The sequence below is a fragment of the Oncorhynchus kisutch genome, linkage group LG14 (genome assembly GCF_002021735.2).
Source record: "Oncorhynchus kisutch isolate 150728-3 linkage group LG14, Okis_V2, whole genome shotgun sequence".
NCBI lineage: Eukaryota > Metazoa > Chordata > Actinopteri > Salmoniformes > Salmonidae > Oncorhynchus > Oncorhynchus kisutch.
The window spans coordinates 35,430,300-35,447,564 of record NC_034187.2 but is presented as its reverse complement, the minus strand read 5'-3'; the positions used below and the strand labels follow the sequence as shown (position 1 = coordinate 35,447,564).

At 43.9% G+C, this 17,265-nt stretch overlaps 1 protein-coding gene across 1 annotated transcript in view; it reads left to right on the top strand.

Annotated features, from left to right (window-relative positions):
• The window catches only part of LOC109903907 (frizzled-3), a 39,267-nt gene extending 26,762 nt beyond the window's left edge, over positions 1-12,505 (top strand). Inside the window, exons 3-10 of the mRNA XM_020500917.2 lie at positions 2,661-2,857; positions 3,136-3,601; positions 3,885-4,184; positions 4,335-4,586; positions 7,602-7,750; positions 8,454-8,565; positions 8,687-8,874; positions 9,190-12,505. Coding sequence (XP_020356506.1) covers positions 2,661-2,857; positions 3,136-3,601; positions 3,885-4,184; positions 4,335-4,586; positions 7,602-7,750; positions 8,454-8,565; positions 8,687-8,874; positions 9,190-9,415 — 1,890 coding nt within the window. The 3' untranslated portion in view covers positions 9,416-12,505. The remainder of the gene's footprint in view (positions 1-2,660; positions 2,858-3,135; positions 3,602-3,884; positions 4,185-4,334; positions 4,587-7,601; positions 7,751-8,453; positions 8,566-8,686; positions 8,875-9,189) is intronic.
• The last annotated feature ends 4,760 nt before the right edge of the window (positions 12,506-17,265 follow it).

Sequence of the window (17,265 nt, the reverse complement as noted above, 5' to 3'; positions counted from 1 at the left end):
ACTGTGCAAATTGAGTTACACTAGTGGACACATGCTCGTTGAACATCTCATTACAAAATCATGGTCATTTTAATTGAGTTCTCCCCTTTTGCTGCCCTTTGCCACCCAGATTTGTCCGTCGGACTGCCAGATAAAAATACGCATTTCCACTGCTCCAGAGTCCAATGGCGGCGAGCTGCACACCACTCCAGCCGACTCTTGGCATTGCGCAGGGTGATCTTAGGCTTGTGTTCGGCTGCTCGGCCATGAGAACCCACTTCAGCTCCTGATGAACAGTTATTGTGCTGACATTGCTTCCAGAGGCAGTTTGGAACTCTGTGGTGAGTATTGCAATCGAGGACGCATGATTTTTACGCGCTACACACTTCAGCACTCGGCGGTCCCATTCTGTGAGCGTCTGTGGCCTACCACTTCGCGGCTGAGCCGTTGTTACTTTAAAGCGTTTCCACTTCACAATTACAGTTGACCGGGGCAGCTCTAGTAGGGCAGAAATTTGATGAACTGACTTGTTGTAAAGGTGGCATCCTATGACGGTGGAGATTGCATAGCTGTGTGCTCTATTTTTATACACCTCTCAGCAGCAGGGGTGGCTGAAATAGCCGAATCCACTAATTTGAAGGGGTGTCCACATACTTGTTTATCCCCGTTTCATTCCGTATGCTTCCGTTTTAAGAAACGTTGTTCAACAGAATCGGCAGAATGAATACACCCCTGATCACACACACACAATATTTGGTGTTTGCCACTCGAACTGCCAAAATTGGGTGCACTGCCTTTCCTTCTGACTACGCAATGCAATTATTTTTTTCAACAATCCACAAAACCAAAAAAAAGGCTAGGTGAATCTAATAATCCTCTGGGCAAATCATGCTTTAGTAGCATATTTTGAACGATTTTTATTTCTGTGTAGACTGGAATAGGCTAATTAGGCTATCATTTTGACAATTTACTTATGTAAAGCTTAGCGTTCCCTAGCCTTATGGATGTGCCGCCTATGTCAATCTACTATCCTCTTTTGTAGAAAAGTTGACCTTCTATTGGTCAGCGGGTCAAGGAAAAAATATCCCAAACAAACTTGGGACAGTTGTGGGACGATAGATCCCAAATTCATACAACCTGTAGGCTACATAAAAAACACATTTAAAAAGCTATGAATCTTATGCAACAGATCAGAACATTTAGCTTAATGTTGATAAACTATTTGTTTCTTAACGTTATTAGGCAGTATGCTACATGTGAATGTGCTTTTTGGCTACTGGAGTTGATAACCAATAGAAGCTGAGAGAGAGGCTACTGGTTTCAATGGCATGTGGAAGTCTTTTATAAAATAATTGCCTCCATGGATTTGGTCGGACTTTGACTAGGCTACTTTGAAGCAACATAAAACATGCCTCGTGTAGTAAAACACTCAGGTTTCAAACAATTAAGTAGCTACGGTATATGTTTTCAAAATGCATTCTGCCTCCAGCTCATTGCAAATTGGTGTGTGACGTACTGATGAAGCCTTCCTTCCATTGCCTATGCGTTTGAATGGTGAATGGGAAGCGCGCTTCAATTACCAGTTGAGAAATGGAAATTGTGGCCCAAAAAACAGTTTTTAACACACAATTGCATTAAGAATTTTTGCTCAATGATTTGGCTTCTCCCCAGACAATTTTCTGTTTTTCTATTTTAACAGCCAGCATCCGGCTATTATCGGCTAATGGAAACCTAAACACACACAAACACGCGCCTGCTCTTATTGTACAAATTGCACACACAGACAGATGTTGTTTTGACATGCCCTCTGTGTGTATCTGTGTGTTAGATGTATGAACTCTTATGAGGTGACATTTAGACCGTCTAAAGCCCTCACACTGATCTCCTGACTATTAGTCAAACGCAAGGAAATCCCCTCTGTGTGCTTCGGTCTCACTGATTTTGTTTCGCTGATGGTGACTTTAACGTCTGTATACGGGGTGTGTGTGTGTGTGCCATTTTTATTTGGGCCCTGACATGCCTAAGGAACAGCACTAATCCCTTTCCACAGCATTAAAGTGATAGACAGAGCAAATGAGTGGGATTTTGTGTTTTGCATTCAGCGTGTGTTTTCACAGAAGGCTCATTACACAGATTGCTAGGGCTTGAAGGCAAAAAATGCATGAAGACAAGCACTATCTAGTTGCTAGAACAGGAATGGACAAACTCCATCTTTCTAGGCCAGAGTGTCTGCTGGTGTTTCTTCTTCAAACCAGGATTGTTGTCTGTGTGTCCGGACTGTGCTCTGATGTGATGGCTTACTGTGAATATTTCATATCCTGGCCTAAATATTAATGGAGCTTCTGACGACAGCTCTCGCTCTCTCTCGCTCCTTTGATGGCTATTTAGAAATGAACAGGAACCTCTACATATGTGTTTCTAGGGACTTTTCATAATAGGTAGATATAAGAAGTGTCTCAAACTGTTTCCCCTCCACAAACCAAACAGGTCTTTCGCCTGTGGGAGGTGTGTGTGTGTGTGTGTGTGTGAGAAAGATTTACATGTAAGCTGAGCCTCGTCAAGCAGGTTCCCCCTGACCTCAACTGTAGCGTGGGAAACTGGAGCTGTGCCTGTTGGTTTGTGTATTTAGCAATCAGTCTCTCTCTTCCTCCATCCCTCCCTATCCCCCTCTCCTCCCTCAGCCCTTCCACCCCATGGTGAACCTGCAGTGTTCGGAGGACCTGAGGATGTTCCTATGTGCCCTCTACGCTCCAGTCTGTATGGAGTATGGCCGCGTATCCATGCCCTGCCGAGCCCTGTGCCACCGCGCCAAGAGGGACTGCCACAAACTCATGGAGATGTTCGGTGTGACCTGGCCAGACGAGATAGAGTGTAGCAGGTACTGTTTGGGACTGTCCCTAGGTTGACCTTACAATAAAGATGCAGACCAAAGAATTAACTCTTAAGAGGATCTCTGCCTTTTGATTGACCATTAAGCGCTCACCCTGAGCCTACCATAACCATTACCTACTCGCTCAACTATATCCTCTAAAAGGAAAGTAAAATGGACTGTCCAGACACCCTCACTGACCAGAGACACCACAATTACTTACCACCACAACCCCAAACACATTTTGTTCATCTTGGCTCTCTCTCCCTCCCTCGCTCCCCCCCCAGGTTCCCAGACTGTGACGAGGCCTACCCCCGTACTGTGGACCTGCAAACCAGCGTGGACCCCACAGACATCTCTCCCATCTCCATCCAGAGGGACTACGGCTTCTGGTGCCCCCGCGAGCTCAAGATGGAGCCTGACCTGGGCTACTCATTCCTGGGCACGCGCGACTGCTCGGCCCCCTGCCCCAACATGTACTTCCAGCGCTCGGAGCTCACCTTCGCCCGCTACTTCATTGGCGTGGTGTCTATCGTGTGTCTCGCGGCAACGCTCTTCACCTTCCTCACGTTTCTCATCGACGTCACGAGGTTCCGCTACCCCGAACGGCCAATCATCTTCTACGCCATCTGCTACATGATGGTGTCACTGGTCTTCTTTCTGGGCTTCCTATTGGAGGACAGGGTGGCGTGCAATGCGGCGAACCCCGCCCAGTACCGGGCAGCCACCGTCACGCAGGGCTCACACAACAAGGTAGGTGACCCATCTGCTTAGTGATTGATTGATTAAATAATACATTATTTTCTCTGATGTTCATGGCTACTAGTGTACATCAAAAAATGCAGAAATGATGTTCCCGGTACACATGTAAAACATTCTTCAGTCTTCTTCTCTAAGCCCTGTTCTCGTCCCCCCCCCCCCCCCCCCCCTCTCTCCACACCTCTCTTCCTCTCTTCTTTTCTCTCCTCCTTCTCTTTTTCCTCTTCTCTTCTCCCCATCTCCTCTCTCTTCTCCTCTTTCTCTCTCTCTCCTCCAGGTGTGCTCTCTGTTCTTTATGGTGCTGTATTTCTTCACCATGGCTGGCAGTGTGTGGTGGGTCATCCTCACCATCACCTGGTTCCTGGCGGCCGTTCCCAAATGGGGCAGCGAGGCCATCGAGAAGAAGGCCCTGCTCTTCCACACCTGCGCTTGGGGCCTGCCCGGCTGCCTCACCGTGGCCCTGCTGGCCCTCAACAAGATTGAGGGTGACGGTGTGAGTGGGGTGTGCTTCGTAGGCCTCTACGACGTCACAGCGCTGCGCTGGTTCCTGCTAGCACCGCTCTGCCTCAATGTGGCGGTGAGCGTTCATTCTATTAATATTTATTTAACTAGCTTCTTAACTGACTAAACAAAGGATAAATAAATGCAATGTGAATAACTGAAGATGGCCCCTTCGACCAATAAGCCATGCTCTAATCTAAACTAGTCCCTGTCTATCTGCCTCTAGGTGGGTGTATCTCTGTTACTGGTGGGCATCGTGGCGCTGAACCGTGTGCGTATGGAGATCCCTCTGGAGAAGGAGAACCAGGACAAGCTGGTGAAGTTTATGATCCGTATCGGGGTTTTCTCTGTGCTCTACCTGGTACCTCTGCTCACAGTGATATCCTGCTACCTGTATGAACACAGCAACAGGGCTGTCTGGGAGATCACCTGGGTCCAGGAGCGCTGCAGAGACTACCACATACCCTGTCCCTACCAGGTAGCTGTAGCTGTGTGTGTGTGTGCCCGTACTCGCACTGCTCGCTCGCTCACTCACTCTCTCTCTCTTTTCTCCCCTAGTTTACAGCTCCTATTACCAGTTCCTCTCTGCTTCCCAAGTTCTGTAAAGTGCGCACACACTAACTTTACTCTGCCTATCCCAACTTCACAGTATAAAGTTTCCTCCTCTGACTCCCAACCACTCTGTGCTTCCTCTTAATTAGTAAGCACTTGCAGTTAGGATGACCACATGTCCCGGATTGTGTGGGCAGTCACACATTTTGTCCCACGTCTTGCAACCAAACAATCATTTTATCAACAAATTAAAACACCAATAATTTAGGGCAAAAAATCTATTTGTGCCGTATTTCAGTCAGACTTCACATTCACTAGCTAGGTTTCCATCCAATTGGCGACCGAGAATTTCATGAGAATATTCTAGAATCCACCAAACTGACTTGTTACAGATAAAAATCAGTGCATGATGTCGTAGTAAACACAATGTACTTTTTCACTTAACGTTTTTTTTTTTTTCGGTAAATGAAAACGTATCTTTCCATCGCATTTTTAACTCTACCGACAGTTTTGTCATGAAAACCTTTGCGTTAAATAGCAAACGTGCTTACTCTTGGCACGTGCGCTCTAGCCAACAGCTCTATGATAGTACAGTTAAACTAGTCTATATGAGATTAATATGGACAAGGGCGAGAATATTTGTATTTGTCAAACGGCAGTCAAGCATCGATCATCATGTCACCCGAATAAGACCCTCTATTTATTGGAAAGTAGTATCAAGCTTATTACTGTGCACTTTCACCACCCTGTGAAGTTCATCCTCAATGATTTCATCTGTAGCCTAGTAAGTCGTAGTGGGAGGACCACACACCATATCATCACTTGACTTTACTTCGATATGATGGTTATTATATCGATATTTGCCCATAAAGGCGCTTCCACCGCCATTTCTCGCATAATGAATTTCTCCGGCATAAACAGATCCCACCATGTCGAACGAACACGTCTGCCAGCGTTTATAAAACTGTACCGAAACTTCCTGATTCTATCACACCTGTTTTGATAGATTTTTTTATACGGTATGACTTTATTCGCAAAAAAACTGTGGATGGAAACGTGGTTACTGATGAGAATTACGATTCCAACCGGTCTATTCTACATTGCCCTCATCACAAGATCAAAAGGATGTGGGACTGGTGATCAAACACTTCTCCAATCGTTGATGAGCTCTTATATTCTGCGCAGCGCAAGATGAGACGTAGGCCAATAACATTTGTTAAATCCTTTCTGGCTAAATTTCAGCTAAACTTGAAATGGACAGTTAACTACTTACAAAAAGCGTGCTTCTAACAAAGAGCTACAAAAATAGGTAAATAGCCATATTAGACTGAAAGGCTCTCCATGCTCATTAGTAACTCATTCAACATATTTTCTACTACTTCACTCAATCCCGTTTTAAAAGTCTCCCTTCCTAACTGTTTTACATTCCCTGAGACCAACCAGAAATGTTTCCTTGGCCAAATATTCCCAGATTTTCCTAAAACAGCCACACATTTTGTGCAAGGTAAAAGTGTAGGCTAGGTGCGCTTCAATTTGCTCGCTTGGTGCTTGCTTTTTGTTTGTGTATGTGGTGGTGGTGGGGGGGCTGTTTTTATTCATGTAGGCTACACTGACCCGCGAATGTCCCGCAAAATCATTCCATTGTCCTGCATTTTGGTGTTTTAAATGTGGTCACCCTATCTGCAGTGTGTGTAGGTTGTTGAGAGTTAGCTGGGGGAAGGGAAAGAGGAATGATTGCTTCCTTCTCTCTCTTTCTCTCTCTGAGGGCTTGTTCAGTCACGCTTAGCTGGCCGTATTGTGTGATGCCTCTGTAATGGTTGTGGGAAGAGACGGGGAAGGGGGGAGGATAAGGTTGTTTTGTCATCGGGCACTAAATGAATAACAGAATGCAACACTTGTGCTCACTCACACTGTCCCTATTGGACACACACCGACAGCACATAGATTACCAGTTGGTGAAAGCCTTTCATCTTCCCAGCCGATATCAATTGAAAGTGGATGTGTATCTACCTCTGCAATAGAGAGGTTACTTTATTAAAAAAGTTGTGAAGAATGGACATTACAGCTGCAATAGTACTAATAATACTGTTTGCCTCTTTCTCTCACTCTCAATTCAATTTCAAATGCTTTATTGGCATGACGGAAAATTATCAGGAAAAGCCTCCCCATGCAGTGAACCCCTCTGTATCTCATAGTCGCTCTGGAATTCCAATTTTGCTCCATGTCACCTGATCGCGCCCAAGGAGGTCCCTGCGTGTGTGTTTTAACCTCTGTGTGTGTGTGTCTGTTTGTGCAGTCAGTGTGTGTGTGGCACATTTTGATCGGTGATGCTGTTTATCGCCACAAGAGGGAGTTGTGTTTTTAGACGACAGGTAGCAACCCCGTCTGACTCTCTCTTACACACACACACACACACACACACACACACACACACACACACACTGGGTTGGCATGTGCAGAAGGGATGATTGTCTTTGGGCAGTGAGCAGTGCATTCGCTCTCTGTTAGGTTGAGTAGTTGTTTTGATCTGCCAGTGTTTCTGATCAAACACACATACACTGGCCGTGTCCGAATACCCTTACTTGCGTTCTAAATAGTAGGCATTTTGGGTATGTGAAAAAAGTATGTTTTATGGTATGTACAATATTGAAAATGTAGTATGCTTTAAATGCCAGGATGTGAAACTCATGTTTGCATTCCATCCAGTAGAACTATTAAGGATGAGAATCAGCCGAGGGGACGCGCTGTACCAAAATGAACCCATTGCGTGAATCAACGCAATTGTGTTTTAGATGAGGCAATCTCAGTAGGATGACCCTAATGTGTTGTTTAAAAAAAAAAAGTGTGTTTAAAAAGTATGTAGTATTATTAGTACAAGCGAAGCAGTTTTTGTCAATTTTGGACAAGTCACTCACCCCCCCCCCCCCCCCTCTCTGTCTAGGTTGAGCAGACCAGTCACCCAGATCTGACCCTGTTCCTCATTAAGTACATGATGATGCTGGTGGTGGGGATTCCTTCGGTTTTCTGGGTAGGCAGCAAGAAGACCTGCTTCGAATGGGCCAGCTTCCTACAAGGACGCAGACGCAAAGAGTAAGCAGAGAGAGTGTTTGTGTGTGTGTGTCTGAAATTACGATGCCACGAGCAGCACCTCAGATATTGCGATGAGCGAAGTTTAGCCTTTCGCGTCAACGCTCTTAGTTGTTGTGGAAATTGACCCACTATGCTGTTTACTTTGAGGCACCTACGTCATATCGCTGGTCCTACCTTAAATGTGTGTATTTCTAATTTCAAGCCGGTAAGTTGTCTACTTCGTAGTGTAGAACCACTCGCTAGAAAATATAGAAATGAACATTTTGAGCAACGTGGATGTGAAAATGTCATTTGGTATAAATTTCATAGGCTTAAAAGCCTTATTCCATCCTAGCACAAGCACACGCACACACTTCCCATAACCCGGTCTCCATGGTGATTAGGTTATTTTCTGCACCTGTTCTCCCACCCTCGATTACAGAACATTAACCCCTTCCTCCTCCTCCGCTCGTCCCAACCCTCTCTCCTTCCTTCATCTCTCCATCTCTTCTCTGCGTCTCTCCCACCCCTCTGCCTTCCCTCTTTCCCTGCCATCCTCCTTGTGTCACTCACTTTCTCTCCCCACTCTCTGCCATCCCTCCTCTTCTGCCTTGCCCCTCTCCCTCCCTCCCCCTCCACTCACTCCATGTCCTCTGATGCCTCACCCCTCTCACCCACCAACTCCTCTCTCCCTGCACACCTCCCTCCCCCCTCCCTTCTGCAGTAGTGGGGTGAATGAGAGCAGACAGGTGCTCCAGGAGCCAGACTTTGCCCAATCTCTACTGAGAGACCCCCATACCCCCATCATCAGGAAATCACGGGGAACCTCCACCCAGGTAAGACTGGCACCATGACCTTGTCACCTCGCATGTTTCGAACCGTAATAATAATGTTATGTAATATAATATCACCGTAAATAATTCCTGTTTTTAATTCCTAATCCCCCCTCCCCTCCAGGGCACCTCCACCCACGCCTCTTCCACTCACCTGGCCATTCTGGAAGAGCCTGATGACCCTAGACACGCCCCCGACGACCATGGACCAATCCACTCTCTGGGCCACGCCTCCTCCACCCGCAGCAAGGCTGGCAGCATGCACAGCAAGACCAGTTACCATGGCAGCCTGCATCGCTCCCGAGATGGACGGTAGGAGAGGGAGAAGAGGAGGGAGGGTTGGCTACAGATGCCACCGTATATATGAGCAGTTTTTACAGTCAAAAATGATTACGTGATAAAACTGGAATCAGGCTTCCCTGTTTTAGATATGGCACCTCAAGAGATCCTCTGTCTGTATACAGCTTCTTATCCATCTGTTATATAACTGAGAGAAAAGTTCCTGGCTATATAAGACTTCATGAGTTTAGAGAGCATAGCTGACATACCTGCTGGTGTGGGTGCTGTACACAAAGTGCTGGGCTACTGAACTAACCTCTCCTTCCCCTCTCTTTCCTCAACCCCCAGCTACACCCCCTGTAGTTACAGATGCGGCGAGGAGCAAACAATACCCCCCCACAGCAGCATGCCTCACCTCGACCATCCGCTGTCCACTCACAGCAGCCTCCACCGACTGGAATCCCAATCACGGCACAGTAGCCAGCGTGATCTCGTCGTTGCCTCACCCACCCGTATCACCCACGGGACGAGCGGTGGCCGCGTCACTAATGATGACGATGGAGCCAGCGCCTGACCGGAATCAGGAAATGTCATCACTGCGGAACAGGAAGTTGTGAGTTGTTGACCCGCTCCCCACCTTTGACAGACACATAGGTTCCTCACATTCAGGAGGAGGGGTGTGAGGGGGTGTGGCCTTCAGTTTAACTGACAGATGGATCACTCCTGGACAGCCTTTCACTGAGGTTGCTAATTAGCGAGATGCTAATTGCTAACCCTCAGTCAAGCAGTTGACATTGGACTGGGCTCCCTACGGAGAGACTGGTTACAGAGAGCCAGCCCACTATGGATGACGTGGGTTGTGTACAGGGGTTGCAACCAAAATTATTTTCATTCCATTTAACTGTTCCAACCAGCAAAATAAAGTTATGAACTGGTTCGAATCACCCAAAAAGTATGTTTTATATAGGTCCTTTCTGTTCCTTTTTTAAATCTCCAAATGTTTTATTTATTTTTATTTTTATTTTTTACATTAAATGACTTCACCAATGAATGGAGCAGCTTGCTATGGAGTGGGCATGCATTGGACAGACAAGTGTTGTGTAGTGTACGAGGTGAGAAGAGTGCTGGGCATGAAGAGCTGGGCATCTTGTTGTTATGACATTATCTGAATTAGGCCCACAGAATTATACCTACGGAGGAGGAGCTTCTATGAAGGAACTTTGAATGTCTTTGAACTTCAGAGAGTTGGGTTGACTAACGTTGAACCAGAGCTAGCTCTTGACCATGACTCGTTTCCATGACATTACACATAATTCCGCCTAGACCAGCGCTAGCTAGCGAACACGCTTGTGTGTGCAGAGCGGCACCAGAGATAAAATGTAAAAAAAACTGCATTTTGTAGTTAATAAATCCAATGTGAAACCTGATAATTATCCTTAACTACCATTGAACAAGTTAATCCATTGTTCTCTAATAAAAATATCTGAATCATTTTCAGCTGGCAGGCAGGCAGGCAGGCAGGCAGGCAGGCAGGCAGGCAGGCAGACACTGGAATACGTTTCTGAGTGACAAAGCGAGGGCTTTGCATAGGTGCTTGGTTGCATTTTTTTGTGTGACTGGAAAAACAAAACAAAAGTAAAAACATTATTAACCGGTTCCCATTCTTTTAAAATAACGGTTCTGATCCGGAACAGTATAGATCACTTTCGTTCTCGGTTCTGTCCCTTGAAATGTTTAGTTATTTTACGCTTTTCGGTTCTGTTCCCTGAACTGGTTCCAACCCCTGGTTGTGTGTGTACTCTGATACACACAAAGCGATTAGGAGATGAGCTGTCAATGTCTGTGTTACGGTGCTCTTGTGCTGTGGCTGTGAAACTACTATTATTATTTTTTCTACTGTGAAGATTGGCTGTGAATACTGCTGAAAAGATGAGCGACGAGTATTTGTGTGCTTGCGTGTGTACATGCAGTGCGGTACATTAAACCGCGTTATACTCCCACCAGGTGGAGAAAAAGGAGAGGAGCGTATAAGAGAGGAAGCGAAGGAAGCTAGGGGAGAAGGTGTAGCTTTGAAACAACCCTTAGGCACTCCTGTTGATTTCATATGGTCATTCCTTCACCTTGCCTTCCGATGGGCTCGGTGGAATTCATACCATATTGCTGCTGGAGTTCATTGGGAATAGTTTCAATTTGGCATTCAGAAAGCTACGGAAGAATGATCGAAAGGGAGGGAGGGCGCCCAGTTTGCTGCTGCTCCAGAGCTTTGCAGAGGAATGTGTGGGGGACTTATTAAGGGGGGTGGGATTTGTGGGGAGGCGGGATGTACATAAAGTCTTTACTACTGACAAGAGGGCTCTGTGAAACGACAGAGGGCCTGTTCCCCCAACACTGGAATAAAGGACTACTAGAGGAATACACCGGGGAGGAGGAAAGGAGAGGGGGAAGAAAGAAAAATGTATTATAAGGGAAAGATGGAGCTTTGATCCTGTTTCTCTTTCTTGCGTTCTCTCTCTTTTTTTTTCGTATCTGTCTCTCACTAATGCACATACAACTGTATGTAGTGCTCCCCATCATGGCCTTAGTGTTCTCATCACCACAAGGGACTTTTCTCAAAACCCCTTAAAATCTCTCAGCCTACCTCACCTCTAACCCCAGCCTTACCTGTGAACACCTAACACACCCACCATAATGTACAATAAACCCACCCTTGCCTCTAACCCAGTCTACCTCATCAGTCCAGAGGTACCTTCAACCATGCCTGCCTCTCCCCAGTCACCGGATTGCTGCTTCTGCTATTGTGTCTTAATATTTCACTGCTGCTCGTGTGTGTGTGTGTGTGTGTGTGTGTGTGTGTGCTTATGTGCGTGCGTCCGGAAACTGTCTCCTGACTTGTGTTTTTCCACCTAATGCTTCACCACACGGAATTGCTCGTCAAGGACTTGTCCACTGGGCGCCTCAAGATACATGTGCTTCTGCCTGTCTTTCTGATGTATGTTGTTGAGCAAAGTAACATTTTGGCATGTCTATCAGGGATTGGTTTTGTCGTTTGCATTGTAAACAATTACATTATGCAGTTCCCATATTTCTAGTACCATGTAAAAATGTAGGCTTGTGTGTGTAAAGGTGGACTGAAGTGCTCTGCGTGTGGATTCAGACACTTAAATTCCCTTCTGTGCCTGCTTGTTTGACTGACTGTGCTTCAGTTGCCTCCTCACTCTCACTCACCTTCAGTCGCCTAAGGTCTTGGCCTTAACCCTGGTCCTGGAGTGGTCCTTTAGTTCTAACCAGGCACCATATTTCTTATCACCTCTCCAATTGAGTTAATTGATCAATATCTGATTGACTATATTTCACCTTCATGTCTCCTAGGTCTGAAGCAAAAAAAATGTCAACTCAAAAACCTGCAGCATTCCAAGACCCAGGTTTTCTACCCCCACACTAGGGGATTGGAACGATAGCTTACTCTGTATTCGGGATGAGGGACATGTTGTACCTAGTTCCGCTTGCTCTCTCTCTCTGCTCTCTCTGCTCTCTCTGTACATATCACAGCTTTCCTATAGGAAGAAAATAAAAGAGACTGCGGTTAGCTCTGTCTGAATGTGTATAGATGTCAAGTACAGTTATAGAGTTATGCAATAATTGAAATAAAGCTTTTTGTATGAAATGTGTTTGGGATCATTGGTGTGTGGGCAGAGATACTGTGGATATAAGGATGAGATGCTTGTCTCTGCCCTAACAATGGGATATTTCGTGGTCCACAGAGCGGAACGGGGGTCTGTCAAGCTCCCGTCTATTCATCTCTTTGGATTTGGTGAATACATCTCGTAATTTTGAATACTTAAAAAACAAAATGTATATTCGATGAGGGGTGTTGATGTCAACCGCCTGTATTCAATGGGGAGTGAGATGCCATGCTAGCTTCATGAATATGCAAAGACCGTCTTGACTTTAAACTCCAATTATAATGTTTTTTTTCTCAGTTATCGAGATGTCACGTGCATCACACATATCAGTACACTGTGTGCAGCTGACACGGCACTATCAGCTCAAACATAAATATCACTGTCATGTCCACCTCTGTTTTTATTGCTTTACTGGGATGCTTATCAATCTAGAATCCTATAAAAGTGGGGAAAAAGCCACATTAGCATATGTAGCCTAAGAAACAAGGTTCATGAAATCGATAACTTGCTAGTAACATAACATTCATATACTGACTATTTCTGAAACTCGGATAATACCTTTGACAATACAGCGGTATCAACACATGGTTTCAACATCTTCAGAAGAGACAGGAATGCCAATGGTGGATGTATTGCCATGTATGTTCAGTCATATTTCTGTAAAGCTTAGAGAGGATTGCATGTGAAATGCTGTTGAAGTAACATGGCTTCAGGTTCACCTGCCTCACCTAAAGCCCATTCTTGTGGGAAGCTACTATAGACCAAGTGCTAACAGTCAGTATATATATATATATATATATATATATATATATATATATATGTATGTGTGTGTGTGAAATGCATGATTGATGTATGTGTTCTCAAGAGGTACTGTATATTTTTTTGGTGACCTAAATATTTACAGGCTTTCATCAAGCTGCCCACTCAAGAAAAAGCTTCAAACTGTAACCTGAACCAGGTTGCAGGCATTGGTTATCAGTCAACCTACCAGGGTATTTACAAACAGCACAGGAATGAAATCATCCACATGTATTGATCACATCTTTACTAATGCTGCTACTCTATAGCAGTATAAACATCCATCGGATGTAGTGATCTACGATATAGTAGCCATATCTAGGAAAACCAATGATCCAAAGGCTGGGTCTAAGAGGTCATTAAAATAAGTTTTGTAGTGATTCCAATGTTGAAGATGTAAAGAATATTTTCTGGTCTGGGGTGTGTAATGAGGAGCAACCAGATGCTGCACTTGACACATTTATGAAATTGCTTATTCAGGTTACTAATAATCATGCACCCATTTAAGAAAATGTATGTAAAAACTGTTAAATCCCTGTGGATTGATTGATGAGGAATTGAAAAATTGTATGGTTGAGGCAAAAGGAATGTTAAATAAGTCTGGCTGCACAGCTATTTGGCAAATGTGACTAAACTGAACAAAAAGAAGAAACTGTACTGTAAAACCAAGAAATTATATAAAGAATGCTAGTATAAAGCGTTGGCGCACTTTAAATTACATTTTAGGATTTTTCTTTTTACTAGATGCAATGCTATTTCACTGAACAAATTAAAAACAGATTTTCAGCACGCTTATAAGGAAGGCCATTCAACATGTACGGATGGCACTTACACAAATGTCTGATTGCCTTCGAGAAATTGATAAAAATATTGTGGGAGCTGTTTTGTTAGACTTTAGTGCAGCTTTTGACAATGTCGATCATAATCTGCTGCTGGAAAAATGTATGTGTTATGGCTTTACATCCCCTGCTATATTGTGGATTGAGAGTTCCCTGTCGAACAGAACACAGAGGGTGTTCCTTTAATGTAAGCCTCTCCAACAAAATCCAGGTAGAGTCAAGCATTCCCCAGGGCAGCTGCCCCTTACCTTTTCAATCTTTACTAATGGCATGCCACTGGCTCGGAATAAAGCCTGAATGTCTATGTATGATGATGATTCAACACTGTTCACTTCAAACTACCACAGCAAGTGAAATCACTGCAACACTTAACAAAGAGCTGAAGTCAGTTTCAGAATGGGGGACAAGATATGTTAGTCCTAAATATTAAAAAACCTAAAAGCATTGCATTTGGAAAAAGTAATTCACTAAACCATAAACCTCAAGTAAATATTGTAATGAATAATGTGGAGATTGAGCAAGTTGAGGAGACCAATTGCTTTGAGTAAACCCTGCATTGTTAACTGTCATGGACAAAACACAATGATGCAATGGTATGTAAGATTGGTAGAGGTCTGTCCATGATAAAGCTCTGCCTTAACAACACTATCAACAAGGCAGGTCCTACAGGCCCTAGTTTTGTCACACCTGTATTATTGTCCAGTTGTATGGTCAGGTGCCACAAAGAGGGATTTAGGCAAATTACAATTGGCACAGAACAGGGCAGCACTGCTGGCCCTTAAATGTACACAGAGAGCTAACAATAATATGCATGTCAATCTCTCCTGGCTCAAAGTAGAGGGGAGATTGACTTCATCACTACTTGTATTTGTAATAGGTATTGACATGTTGAATACACCGAGCTGTCTGTTTAATAAGGATCTGCCCCTTTTTTTTCAACTTTCACCTAAAATGGCATACCCAAATCTAACTGCCTGTAGCTCAGGCACTGAAGCAAGGATATGCATTTTCTTGGTACCATTTGAAAGGAAACACTGAAGTTTGTGGAAATGTGAAATGAATGTAGGACAATATAACACATTAGATCTGGTAAAAGATAATGCAAAGAAAATAAAGAAGTTTTTTTTCTTCTGGTACCATCTTTGAAATGCAAGAGAAAGGCCATAATGTATTATTCCAGACCAGGTGCAATTTAGATTTTGGCCACTAGATGACAGCAGTGTATGGACAAAGTTTTAGACTGATCCAATGCATTTCTGTTCAAAATGTTGTATCAAGACTGCTCAAATGTGCCTAATTTGTTTTTTAATAACTTTTCATGTTCAAAACTGTGCACTATCCTCAAATAATAGCATGGTATTATTTCACTGTAATAGCTACTGTAAATTGGACAGTGCAGTTAGATTCACAAAACTTTAAGCTTTCTGCCAATATCAGATATGCCTATGTCCTGGGAAATGTTCTTGTTACTTACATGCTAATCGCATTAGCCTACGTTAGCTCAACCGTCCTGCAGGGAACCCACCGATCCTGAATAAGTTTTAAATACTTAGGGATATGGTTTGATGATAAATTGTCTTTTAAAATGCATATTGACGAACTTTGTAAACAGCTAAAAATCAAGCTAGGCTTCCTCTATAGAAACAGGACATTTTTGTCCTCTATAAATAGAAGACAAATTGTGCACGCTACTTTTATGTCTGTTATAGATTATGGGGATATTATTTACATGTATGCTACAGCATCACCACTTAAATCGCTGGATGCTACGTATCATTGTGCACTTAGGTTTATTACAGGTGCTAGCTACAGTGTGTTTTATATCAAAATGTGGATTGGACTTCGCTGTCCGTGAGACGAGAACAACATGCTCTTGTGTTTGTCTATAAAGCACTTCCGAATAAGCTACCTTCTTATCATCACTCTTCAATATTATAATTCCTAAAACCAGGTCTCAAGCATGGATTACACTTGAGGCCCATTCGATTTCCACAGAGTTGGGTATGGCTCCTTGTTACGCTCCTTGCCATTGGAATACCCTGCAGACTAAACTTAAACTTGTCCTCCTGTTGCCCATTTTAAATATTTATTGGAGGATTTTTGTATTGCTTGTAACTGTTTCAGGTAATGCAAGTTCTTGTGCTGTTAGGGGAATAACCTATATATATTTTTAAAATGTTACCTTCATTTAACTAGGCAAGTCAGTTAAGAACAAATTCTTATTTTCAATAATGGCCGAGGAACAGTGGGTGTTCAGGGGCAGAATGACAGATGTCAGCTGATCTTGTCAGCACGGGGATTTGAACTTGCAACCTTTCGGTTACTAGTCCAACGCTCTAACCACTAGGCTACCCTGCCGCCCCATGTGTAATCTGTTGGTGTATTTAGTTTGTGTTATCAGTGATCGTTTTGTTTGTCTTGTGTAGTTTCTTAATCATTGTACCTAAACTGTATGTGTAAACATGTATACGCAGGGCCCAGCTGTAAACGAGACCTTGGCCTCAGTCTGTGTTCCTTGTTGAAATAAAGGTATAATAATACGATTACATATCTACCACACAAAATCCATGTGTACATGTGTGTATAGTTTGTATGTAATCGTGTGTGTCTCTTCACCGTCCCCTTCTGTTCCATGAGGTGCATTTATTATTATTCATTTATTTTGATCTAATTTTACTGCTGGCATGAGATACTTGATGAGGAATGGAGTTCCATGTAGTCATGGCTCTATGTAGTACTGTGCAGCACCAATAGTCTGTTCTGGATTTTGGGACTGTGAAGAGACTTCTGGTGGCATGTCTTGCGGGGTATGCATGGGTGTCCGAGTTGTGTGCTAGTAGTTTATATGCAGAGACCTAATTAATTTGAGAACCATCTTAGCTCATAAGTGCAAGATGGTAGAGAGCACGCACTTAATGTGTTGTGAAATCTTTTGTGAAATGTATTTTAATGTTGTTAAAATAATGTATCATAAACACTATACAAAAGAAGGCTTCCATCAACCATCCACACTTCAGTCCAGTAGGTGGCGGTAATGCATCACAAGCCATGCCAACCGACACGCTTCTCCCCAGAAGAAAAATCAGGTTCGGAGCATGCGCAGA